General features: G+C 43.3%; 1 protein-coding gene across 1 annotated transcript in view; it reads left to right on the forward strand.

The window, feature by feature from the left end:
* Positions 1-12152, forward strand: part of HRH3 (histamine receptor H3) — a 29483-nt gene extending 17331 nt beyond the window's left edge. Inside the window, exon 3 of the mRNA XM_040438338.1 lies at positions 10753-12152. Coding sequence (XP_040294272.1) covers positions 10753-11652 — 900 coding nt within the window. The 3' untranslated portion in view covers positions 11653-12152. The remainder of the gene's footprint in view (positions 1-10752) is intronic.
* Positions 12153-12765: the final 613 nt, after the last annotated feature.

Consider the following 12765-nt stretch of genomic DNA (forward strand, 5'->3'; position numbering starts at 1 on the left):
TGAATTGGATTTTTTTTTAAATACTTCTTTATGGTCCATTCACACGTCTGCAAAATGGGTCCGCATCCGTTACGCAATTTTGCGGAACAGGTGCGGACCTATTAATTTTCAATGGGGCTGGAATGTGCTGTCCGCATCCGCGAATTCGCACTTCCGTATCCGCGCTTCCGTTCCGCAAAAAAATAGAACATGTCCTATTCTTGTCCGCAATTGCGGACAAGAAAAGGCATTTTCTATCAGAGTGCCGGCAATGTGCGGTCCGCAAAATGCAGAACGCACATTGCCGGTGTCCATGTTTTGCGGATCTGCAAAACACATATGAACGTGTGAATGGACCCTTAAACATAACTTCCTTATAAATTTTTCTATTCCGATAAATGTGTCGAATTTAATTAAATGTGCCGTAGGTGCGAATTTCAACCCTTTGTTAAGCAGACTTGATTGGGCAAGTGTCAAAACAATAGAACTTAAATTAACTATGGAATTCTCGTTCTCTATTACTATCTTCTGTGATTTCTTTCTCTCCTTTCCCTTCCCCCTTCATGTTTTCTGTCTTCTAAGCTCTGGTTGCGTGAGTGATGATAGTGATTCCCTGAATGTGCTTCCCCATTCGTGTAATTTTGATATTGATTCCTCACATAGTGTGTTCTCTGTGTGTGTTGGTTCTGATTCCATCTTTGGGTTTCCTCCTTGTGTCTTAAATTGTACTTGTGTCCTACAGGTGGGGACTGGTGATGTCTTAATTCTTGTGATGGTTGTCGTGTTGATCTCGTTCGTATTCTGTGGTGTGGGGGGGGGGGGTTGGTCTAAAAAAGGAGGATTTGTCAGTGTTTCATATCTGCTTGTTGTTGAAATGTTGTATTGTATTAGTGCCTGTTCATCCTTATCTTTTTGAGTACAGGTATTACCAGGCTGATCTTTATATTTTCCATCTTTTTGTGCTATTTGTGTACCATTTTTCACAAGATTGCAAATTTTCTTACTTTTTTTTAGCTATAATTTCCTGTTCTACTATTCCCAGTTTTTTTGCAAATTCTCTTATGCCAACTAGTGCATTCTTCATTTTTTGGGGAATTTGTCTATCATCTCCCTAAGGCCTCATGCAAACGACCGTTGTTGTGTTCCGTTCCGCAAAATGGGGTTCCGTTGTTCCGTGATCCGTTTCCGTGTGTCTTCCTTTATTTTTGGAGGACCACCAGACATAAAGGAAAGTAAAAAAAGTCTAAGACAGGTTTGCCATGCAAATGATAGGAAAAAAACGGACGCGGATGACAATCTTGTGTGCCTCCGTGTTTTTTAGCGGTCCCATTGACTTGAATGGGTCCGCGAACCGTTTTCCGCAGAAATAATAGGACAGGTTATATTTTTTGGACGGACTGGAACCACGGATCATGGACGCGGATGGCAAACAGTGCATTAGCCGAGTTTTCAACGGACCCATTGAAAATCATTGGGTCCGCAGAAAATCACGAACAACGGCTCGACGGACACGAATAAAACAACGGTCGTGTGCATGAGGCCTTATTTGGTTAATTTTTACAGTTGTTTTCTCTAAAAATTTGTGTCCTCCTTTTAATAATTAATTGTTCAAGAGCTATAGACTGTACTGACAATAAATGTGCTGGGGTCTTAGAGAGCTCCGGTAATATATCCTGTTCTAGGTGGCGATTGAGTGATTTTATCTCCCACCTTTGTTTCAGTTGTTTAATTAGTAAGGTCTCAAGATCTCTAAATACCTCCGTCACGGATCTATCTAAAAATTTTCCTGCATTGGTTGTTTGATCTTCAAAGGAAAAAATTTCCATTTTCTGACGTTGATCCTCTATATAATTCCAGATGTCCACACTGACACAGAGAAGGGAGCTCGACTATAATAGGGTGATTTTGGCAAAGAGGAATATAGTGGCTCATCTTCTATGCGGCAATGGGAAAGGTGCTCTTGCTATCAGTGATTGACAGCTGTCTCTGTATACACTGTCATAGAGGGAAGATTGTCAATCACTGATAGGACCGACTCCTGGACTTCAAAGCTCAGAAAGAGTAGGAATTTAAATGAATAAATTACAAGTTTTACTGAATCTTTTCCCATAAAACTATATATCAGTCTGCTCAGCTCCTCCTGCTCTATAACCTAGTGCATGTAGCTTGCAATGTTTTTTCATGGTAACAGGTTCTCTAACAGGGTCACTTTTCCAGCAATGCCTGCTACACTATGATGCTATTTGCATCGATGTTTTTAAGGGAACCTGGACACATTGCATGCAGTTTTTCTGCAAGTATTTTCGTGTGGAACAACCACCGCATAATACAGTACCAGCAAAGTGAATGAGGTCTGACAAATCTCATGTAAACTTTGCTTTTTATTGCCGCGTGGAAATTGACCTGTCATGTGGATTTCGGAATCCGCAACATGTCAATTGCCTCTGCTGATTTTTAGTGCAGATTTCACCCTTGGATGAGATTGGGGCAAAACCGTATAAAAAATCTGCAACATGTGCAGATTTGGCGCAGAAACGTAAAGATGTACAAAAATCTGCACACAATTTCGCTTTGAAACCCGCACCTCAAAGTTCCTCCACGGGTGTGACATAAGCTTGCAGGCAGTGAGCAGTCACTCCACCATCATGGTGTCTGAATCCAAGCAGGGAATCTCATTTCATGAATAAGAGTTGCAAAACGGAGTCGTCAAAATCTGTTGAACAATTTCTCGGTTATATCAGTTTGTTAAAAAAAAAAAAGCTGGGTGTATAAGCCTATATGGTTGTTTCAGGGGTTGCTTTGCTAGAATCGTGTACACTCTGAGATGTTCCCGCCCTCCCCTTCATTATGCTATTTCACTAAAATCCGAATGAAACCCCCTCCTCCACCGCAGTTGTACACTCGGAAGTGTTAATACTGGCATTTATAACACCAGTCTTAATAGCAAACCCCGCTGGCGTATAATGATCCAGAGTTATTAAAAGATAATAATTCTGAAGCATCGGTGGGAGTTCTGTGAGCCGGAAAAAGAAATCTACCCTGGCAAGGGAGCCGGCAGATTTCAGGTGTCCTGTTCCCCTTATTGTGAAGAATAATTCGACAGGTAGTTTACTCGCCCTTCAATCACCACACTGTTAAAGTTCCGGTAACTTGTTTAATGTGTATGATCAAAAGAAGGTAAAACTGTGAATACAGACAAAGCATAGTATCAGACCATACATGCAATGCAGGAGTGTGGATTAATACAATAACGCATACATCAAAGAACAGTGATGCATAAGAATACACTATGGAGCATCTGACATAAAATGCGTCTGCAGATGAGAGAACTATAGCATCATGGCAACTACACAGATCTAGGAGCATGTGACAGGAATCTACTAACATAGATTAGCTAATACCTAACTATAAAGCTCTAACATAATGCATGTATACAACAAAATATGCATCCTACACTGCAGATATAAGTAAATGATAAGGTTTGACATACCAACGATGCTTGGATGGCGTGGATGAAGGATAGATGCATGTGGATGCAACAGTACAGTGTGAATCTAGGAAATATGGCTGCTGGAATAAAGAACAACCTGCTTCCTGATCACAGAGAGTCTACTTCCTGCAGTGTCACATGACCTCAGGACAGAACAGAAAAGAACAAAGCAGTCTTAAAGGTGTCCACTAGGGGAAGCAGAATTCAGCAATGTAGATTAACATAATCTGGCTGTGGACAGACAGCACACTCCCCGCCTGGTATCTGTTAGAGATACCACAATTTACCAGACCACCGAAAGTTACTCTGAAGGAGATAAGAGCAAGACAAGTTCTGTTACTGGTCTAATGAACAAAGCTGAACTTCCTTCTGTGTTTACTCTCACCTCTACCTTACGGACCCTACCATCATCGTGAGGGAAGGTCTTTGTCACTCGACCCATAGGCCACTTAATCTGCTTGGTTTGGTGGTTTTTCAGAAGCACGATGTCACCCTGCTGAACATTAGGCCTGTCTGCCTGCCACTTCTTTCGTTCCTGAAGAGTAGCCAAATACTGTTTGTACCATTTGTGCCAAAAGTCTTTAGCCAGGCTCTGGACCTGTCTCCACTGTCGTTTGTAGAGGTCTTTACTATCAAATGTTTCGGACAACACTGGATAAGGTGCAATCTTTTGAGTTATTAAGGTTGCTGGAGTAAGGATTTGTGGATCTTCAGGATCTGTTGAGACTGGTATCAACGGTCTTGAGTTTACAATAGCAGTCACTTCTGCCATCAAAGTAACTAGCACCTCATGAGTAAGCCTTGAAGGTTGTTGCAAAAACATGGAGTCTAGTATCCTCTTGGTGATTCCAATCATCCTTTCCCACACTCCTCCCATGTGGGAAGCAAAAGGGGGGTTAAAAATCCAAGATACTTCTTGCCTTGAAAGAAAACTCTCTACCTTTTCATCATTGAGGTTAGAGGAGATTTTGAGTTCATGGCAAGCACCTACGAAGTTCGTTCCTCTGTCTGATCTGATTGTTTTGACTGGGCCACGAATAGCAAAGAACCTTCTCAAGGCATTTATGAAACTTGAGGCATCCATGGATTCTACAATCTCTATGTGGATGGCACGGATGCTGAGACAGGTGAAAAGAACTGCCCACCTCTTGCTGTTGGCTTTACCTCCACGGGTACGTCTGGAGCAAACCGACCAAGGACCAAATACATCCAGGCCGATGTGAGTGAATGGAGGATCTGTGCTAAGTCTGTCAGGTGGTAAGTCTGCCATTTTCTGTGTTTCACAGGTCCTTCTGAGCTTCCGGCAAATAACACATTTGAAGATAAGACTGGAAACGTTCCGCTTAGCTCCCAAAATCCAATACCCCGCTGTACGAATAGCTCCTTCTGTAATGTGTCGTCCTTGGTGCTGTGACTGGATATGGTAGTGACGTGTTATGAGGGTGGCAATGTGGTGTCGACCTGGGATAATGACTGGGCTTTTCTCATCGTGCCCAAGATCTACATTGCGTAGACGTCCACCTACTCTTAGTAGCCCATCTACATCTATGAAGGGATCTAAAGCTCTAAGCGAACTGTCATTGGGGATACTCTTTTTCTCTTGAATACAGAGGATCTCTCTAGGAAATGTTTCTCCTTGCACATTTTGGAGGACGATTATTCTGGCTTTCTTGAGGAACTCAATAAGATGCGGTCCTGTACAGAGATGCCAACCATTACAGTTTTCAGGATGTTTTTCTGCCTTTACCTTGTAAAGTTGTGTAATGTGGATGAGACGTGCGACAGCTCGTGTCAAAGTATTCCAGGTAGAGAATCTGCAAAAACGTTCAGATCCAAGTCTCTTCTCTCTATATACAGTGCTTAATGTTGTCACCTCAGGACGGATGTCTGTATCAGTCGTTGGATCAACGAGGTCAAAGGCCTCAGTCTCAGTCTTTTCGGCTGGCGAATTTGAATGAAGTAGGAATGTTGGCCCTGTAAGCCACATTGAGTCTTGTAGATGTGCTGTTGATACTGATCTGGTGGCGAGATCTGCTGGGTTATCCTTTGTCGGCACGTAATGCCATTGCTTTGGGATTGAACATCTTCTTATCCTCTGAACACGATTACTGACGAACACATAAAATCTTCTTTCCTCGTTGTAAATGTAGCCCAGAACGATTTTACTATCAGTGAAATAGCTAACAGTGTCAATGTTCAAGTCAATTTCTGTGGTAATGAATTCCGCAATGTCCACAGCAAGGACCGCTGCGCTAAGCTCCAGCCGTGGGATCGTGAGTTCTGGCCGTGGAGTTAGTTTTGCCTTTCCTAAGACGAACCCAATGTGAGCTCCTCCTTGAGCATCAACAACCTTTAAGTAGGCTACTGCTGCTATTGCCTGGACAGAGGCATCTGAGAATACACAGAGCTCTTTATACTGAGCATTAGAGCAGGAAATTGATACATAAGGTCTGGATACCTCAACGTGTCTCAACTTCTGTAGGGATTCTCTCCAATCTTCCCACTGCTGTTTCTTCTCTTCAGGTAGGGGTGCATCCCAATCTTGACCATCTGCAGTGAGATTACGAAGAAGACCTTTTCCTCTAATGGTGACTGGTGAAGCTATACCTAGAGGATCATATACACTGTTCACGGTAGAGAGGACTCCCCGACGAGTGAAAGGTCTTTTCTCTTGTGATACTTGGAATGTCAAAACATCTTTTTTGAGGTCCCAGCTAATGCCAAGGCTTCTCTGAATGGGTAATGCATCAGCACTAAAATCAAGATCCCTTAAGTCACTTGCCCGATCTTCTGAAGGGAAGGCCATCATGACTTCTCTGCTGTTTGATGCTAGCTTATGTAGGTGAAGGTTGGAACATGCCAGCATCTCTCTTGTTCTCTTCAATAGGTTGATGGCTTGTGTTGCAGTTGGCACAGATTTTAGTCCGTCATCAACATAAAAGTCTCTTTCTACAAATTCCCTTGCATCTGCACCAAACTGTCTTTCTCTTTCGTATGCTGCGAGTTTTAGGCCAAAAATGGCTACTGCTGGTGAGGGGCTGTTGCCAAAAATATGCACTTTCATCCGCCATTCGATGATGTCTTCTGCTGGGTTATTATCCTTATGCCAGAAGAATCTTAAAAAGTTCCTATCTTCAGGTCTAACCAGGAAACAATGAAACATTTGGCCAATGTCGGCCACAAAGGCAATAGCATCCTTTCGAAAGCGAAGTAATACTCCTAAGAGATTGTTGTTGAGGTCTGGACCCTTCAAAAGGATGTCGTTCAGGGATATCCCACCACACTGGGCACTTGAATCAAAGACTACTCTGATTTGCAAGGGTTTCTTCGGGTGATACACCCCGAACAGAGGTAGATACCAGCATTCTTCTTTTATGTCAAGGGGTGGCGCTACTTCACAATGGCCATTCTGTATCACTTTCTCCATGAAAGCAAAGAAATGTCTTTTCATGTCGGGCTTCTGTTTAAAGGATTTTTGAAGAGACCTGAATCGGTGCAAAACCTGTGTCTTGTTATTTGGAAGGCGTTGTCTGTGTGTTTTAAAAGGTAGCGGAGCAACCCAGCTGTTGTCTTCGTCCCTGTAGAAGCCTCTCTTCATTATCTCCAGGAAAGCAAGCTCACTGCGAGAAGGAGCCATTTTATCATCTTCTTTGGTAATTTCAAAGGCTTTGTGGCCAAGACAGTTTTCCATACAAGAGGAATTCGAGATGGATGAGGCCTGCAGGGTCAAGGGAATGCCGGTATTGAAGCTTTCCTTCACAGCAAAGAAGTTTGGGCAAGGTGTGAACAGCGATCCCCGGCTATTATCTAAGATGTTGGTATAGAGGCTATGCACGGTGTCTGGTCTGTGGACACCACCTAGACATACATTGCCCACTATTACCCACCCTAGGTCTAATCTTTGGGCGTAAGGAGAGTCGTTTGGCCCATTAATCTGGTCCCTGACCTTGTGGATCCTAATAATATCTCTGCCTAGCAACAGGAGAATGGAGGCATTAGGATCAAGCTCAGGTATCTGAGTGGCTATTTGCCTCAGATGTGTATGATGAAGTGCAACCTCTGGGGTAGGGATCTCTGATCGAACATTTGGGATTTCATCACATTCTATCAGCGTGGGTAGTGGAACGGACACTTGTCTGTCAAGGGATTCCAACTGGAAGCCATGTACCATTCTCCCAGTAGTGTTGATCACTCCCGCACATGTCTTGAGAGAATAGGGCAATTGGTGACCTTTTGACCCAAAAAGCTCAAACAACTCTGGTCTTGCCAAAGATCTATTGCTCTGGTCATCTAAGATTGCATAAACTTTGGTAGCTCTTTCCCTATGCCCTGTAGGGTACACATTGACCAAGCAGATTTTTGAACATGACCTGCCCTGAAGATTTTCTCTACAAACTTCAGTACACATAGCTGACACATCTGCTGATAAGCTACTTTCCTGTCCCTCCCCGCCATGCTCTACCCCTGTTTCAGCTTTCACAGTCCATGGTGCGGGACCAGGATGCATAGCGGACACATGCTTATTGCTATTGCATTCTGTACAACAGATAGTCTTATCACAGTCCTTTGCAAGATGTGAAGTAGATGCACAACAATGATAACAAACATTATTTTGCTTCAGGAAGGCCTTTCTTTCAGTTAAAGGTTTTACCCTGAAGCTACGACATTCATACAAAGGATGAGGCTTGCGATGAATGGGGCAACCTTGGGTAAGATCCGCAGTCTTGGGACGGGCAGGCTCTTTCTGTGATGGTGTACCTGTAGAAGTCTCAGTCTTGTGCACTGAGACAGAGGTTCTATGAGTAGTATTCTTGTGATGGTGTTTCTCTAGTCTCCAACCATCAGAGCTTTGAGGGGACAGGATGAACCCTGGATCATTACGCATCTTTGCTTGTTGTGTGACAAAACTCACAAAGAAAGAGAATGGTGGGAAAGACACCCGGTGCAGTTCTTTATATCTGGAGCCCTGAGTCATCCACCTCTCTTGTAGGGAAATTGGCAATTTTTGAACAATGTTGCTTATACCCCTAGCTGTATCAAGAATGGCTAGACCTGGAAAGTCACCTTCTTCCTTTGCAGCTTGCAGTTCCATTAACAGGTCTCCTAACTCTCTAAGCCTGGGATGGTCTTTGCTGGAGATTTTCCCAAAGCTGTCTACTCTATTCCACAGGCAGTCCTCTATAATCTCAGGAGCCCCATAGCACTCATCAAGTCTCTGCCATGCCATCTGCAAACCCTTTCTGGAGTCATTCACATGTACAGCTTGTATGCGTTTCACTTGCTTGCATGACTCAATGCCTAACCATCTCACCAGAAGATCTATTTCTTCTTTGTAAGAGAGATTAAGATCTGTTATAGCATTTCTGAATGAAGCCCGCCAAGCCCTATAGTTTTCTGGCAGATCATCAAACTGCACAAGTCCCTTTGAAATAATTTCTCGTCTTGCCATATATCTTACCAGATCCGACGTGACTTGGTTGTGAGCTGGAGAGTCTGGGTAGCGATTAACTGGTGGTATCATTCTTGCATCTGATGAGCAAGTATAAGTTCCTTTTTCCACTGGAGGCATAGGATAGCTGTAGCAGTCAGGTGGATCTATGCAGTGGTGTGGAGTGTCAAGTCGCTTGCTGTCCATCGCAGGGTCTTCCCTGAAGATCTGACCGCTGGAGTTTCTCATTGGAGGGGCATAAAATGATAGGTCTGCAGTGAAGGGAGGGTCTTGACAAGAGGCGTTCTGCTGCTGTGAACTTGTCTGAAGTGGAAAGCGTGTGCTGCTGTGTGGGTACTTGTTTCCATCTTCTGAGATTGGATCAGGTTGATGGAGTATCTGTGAATGTTCTCTCACATATTCTTCAGTACGCTGTATAGCAGTTTCTTGCTTTAAGTCAAGCTGGATGTCTTGTTTGTCGCTTATGTCATCATCCGTTTCTAATGCAGCCTCTAATACTTGTGCTTTTGCAGTTGCTGCAGCTGCTGACTTTTTCAAACTGAGTACTTCTAGTGAAGCTTCTATACGTGCCTTTTCTTGCTTTATCTTTGCTTCTTCTTCTGCAAATACTATTTGTGCTTTCATGGCCTCTGCTTCGGCTCTGGCTAGCGCTGCTGCTTCAGAAGCACGAGATCGATGTGAGAGTCTGGATGAGCGTGACACTCTGGATCTGGTCTTCTGTGAAACTTCAGACATCTTTGTGTTGCTAGGTGTGGGTCTGTGTGAGACAGTAACTTCAGTCCCTCTGAAGTAGAAGCTGTGGCTGCACTGCGATGCTGTGTAGTGCTGCTGTACACAGATTAAGCGCTGATCATGCTTGCATTGCTCTATCGCATTCAAGGGCCGTCTCCGTTAAAGCCGTTGTTTTACTGTCCTGTTCCCCTTATTGTGAAGAATAATTCGACAGGTAGTTTACTCGCCCTTCAATCACCACACTGTTAAAGTTCCGGTAACTTGTTTAATGTGTATGATCAAAAGAAGGTAAAACTGTGAATACAGACAAAGCATAGTATCAGACCATACATGCAATGCAGGAGTGTGGATTAATACAATAACGCATACATCAAAGAACAGTGATGCATAAGAATACACTATGGAGCATCTGACATAAAATGCGTCTGCAGATGAGAGAACTATAGCATCATGGCAACTACACAGATCTAGGAGCATGTGACAGGAATCTACTAACATAGATTAGCTAATACCTAACTATAAAGCTCTAACATAATGCATGTATACAACAAAATATGCATCCTACACTGCAGATATAAGTAAATGATAAGGTTTGACATACCAACGATGCTTGGATGGCGTGGATGAAGGATAGATGCATGTGGATGCAACAGTACAGTGTGAATCTAGGAAATATGGCTGCTGGAATAAAGAACAACCTGCTTCCTGATCACAGAGAGTCTACTTCCTGCAGTGTCACATGACCTCAGGACAGAACAGAAAAGAACAAAGCAGTCTTAAAGGTGTCCACTAGGGGAAGCAGAATTCAGCAATGTAGATTAACATAATCTGGCTGTGGACAGACAGCACATCAGGTCTAATGTTTTCTGGCACACGTTGTTAAATAAGTTGGGCCATGGGGATCCCACCCATGGCCTGCCTCCTCCCACCCACTTGAGAGGGTAGTGTAAAAATGCAAAAAGTCAAAATTTTTGGAGCAGAGATTCTGCAACCCGGGAAGGAGGAACTAAAAACTGAGCTTTTTTTGCATTTAATACCATGATAAAGTATTATACATTGTTCATCTTTGGATCCTGGCTAATACTTTGTCCTTTCTGTTTAGGTTAGCTATAGGGCTCAGCAGGGTAACAGCCGGCATGCAGTGATGAAGATGACCTTGGTCTGGCTCCTGGCCTTCCTACTATATGGACCAGCCATCATCACGTGGGAATACATTGCAGGCAAGACCATCATCCCTGAAGGTGAATGCTTTGCTGAATTCTTTTACAACTGGTACTTCCTAATGACTGCGTCCACCATAGAGTTCTTCACACCTTTTATAAGTGTAACTTTCTTCAATGTCAGTATCTACCTAAATATTCAAAAGAGGACAAGAACAAGGCTGGACCTTATGCAAGAGGCTCACAGCCATAGTATCACTGACAATCCAAAGGTTATGGATGAACCCGTCATGTCTAATTCTCTAAAATGTTGGAAGTCAGCCTATAAGGGGTCGAAAGCTAGAGATGTTGACAAGGCCACCATCAAGGCAGCTGAGGCTGAGATCTTGGAAAGGGTCAAAGGAGTCAAAAGAGCCTCTCTGAACGGGAGTTCATTGACTGTCCATGGAAAATCTAAAAGTAGCAGAAGAAGTTTTACAGAATCTGGTTCTACTCCATCCTTGGAAAAACGTATGAGGATGGTTTCTCAAGGAATTGCACAACGTTTTCGGTTGTCGAGAGACAAAAAAATTGCTAAGTCTTTAGCTGTCATTGTCTGTGTATTTGGGCTATGCTGGGCGCCTTACACCTTACTCATGATAATAAGAGCGGCCTGCAGGGGCCACTGTATTCCAGAGTATTGGTATGAAGCTTCTTTTTGGCTGCTGTGGGTAAACTCAGCTGTGAACCCCATTTTGTATCCTTTGTGTCATTACAGCTTTAAAAGGGCATTTAAGAAGATTTTGTGTCCCCAAAAGTTTAAAATCAAGCCGAGTAGCAAATTCCACCGTTGCTGGAAGTGAGGGAACTCAGGATAAAAGTAGGTCGGTTCGTACATGCTGCGGAGAAATACAAGAACGAGAAGAAGAAGAAAATCAAGGCTGTGCAGTTCATGAAGTTGGTCTTGGTAGACTATATGGGGTTGACCAAAGGTTTTTAAAGACAATCAAAAATCCATTCAATTCAATTAGATCATCAAGGGGTTGTCTGACTTCCGCAAATGGCATTTATCAGTAGAGAAAGTAGAGAAAGTTAATACAAGGCACTTACTAATGTATTGTGATTGTCCATATTGCCTCCTTTGCTGGCTAGATTTATTTTCCATCAAATTATACACTGCTCAATTCCAGGGGTTATGGGAGACTCTGCATATGTGTGCCTATGCGCGCTCCCATGGTTCCAGGGAGGCTGTTCCCCCCCCCCCCCCCCTATATTACGCAAGCATGACCACCGCTGCTGGATTGAAGGATGGTCGCAACTCCTGAAAGAGAGCCGTGTATGATGTGATGGAAAAATGAAACCAGCCAGCAAAGGAGGCAATATGGACAATCACAATACATTAGTAAGTGCCTTGTATTAACTCTGTCTGCATGATAAATGCCTGAGACAAACCCCTTTAAGAGGAAGCCACATTTAGTACGTGTTGTTCCTTATGAGGAACATCTCATTTCAAAGTTGCTTCATGTGGTGTCACTCGTGGTATAAGGAGCATGCATTTGGAGATACCTTTTCATTCCAACTCATGGATATAGTACTAGTGGTTTCATCTACTGCTTTAAAAACTAGTTACTTACAATGTGCCAACATATTCTGCAGAGCTGTACACATAATCTACTCATATGGGCCTTGTTCACATGGTACTCACGGTCTACTTTGCCTGTACAAACACCATAGATAGCTTATGTCTTTGGACTAGAAAGACCATAGTAAATGGAGTAAAGCATTTACAGTGAGTACAAGAAGGACAAGCAAACCACGTCTCCAAAATGGAATAATGGTCCAGCTGGATGTTTCGAGTTGGGGGTGTGCCCCTGCAGTCTGCCACTGGCAGCACTGATTGTATAGTGTCGGACTGTGCAGGGGCCCAACACCCAGATGTACATTTTTTGCAGACGTCTGACAATTACTTTTTAAAC

The sequence above is a fragment of the Bufo bufo genome, chromosome 6 (genome assembly GCF_905171765.1).
Source record: "Bufo bufo chromosome 6, aBufBuf1.1, whole genome shotgun sequence".
Classification (NCBI taxonomy): Eukaryota; Metazoa; Chordata; class Amphibia; order Anura; family Bufonidae; genus Bufo; species Bufo bufo.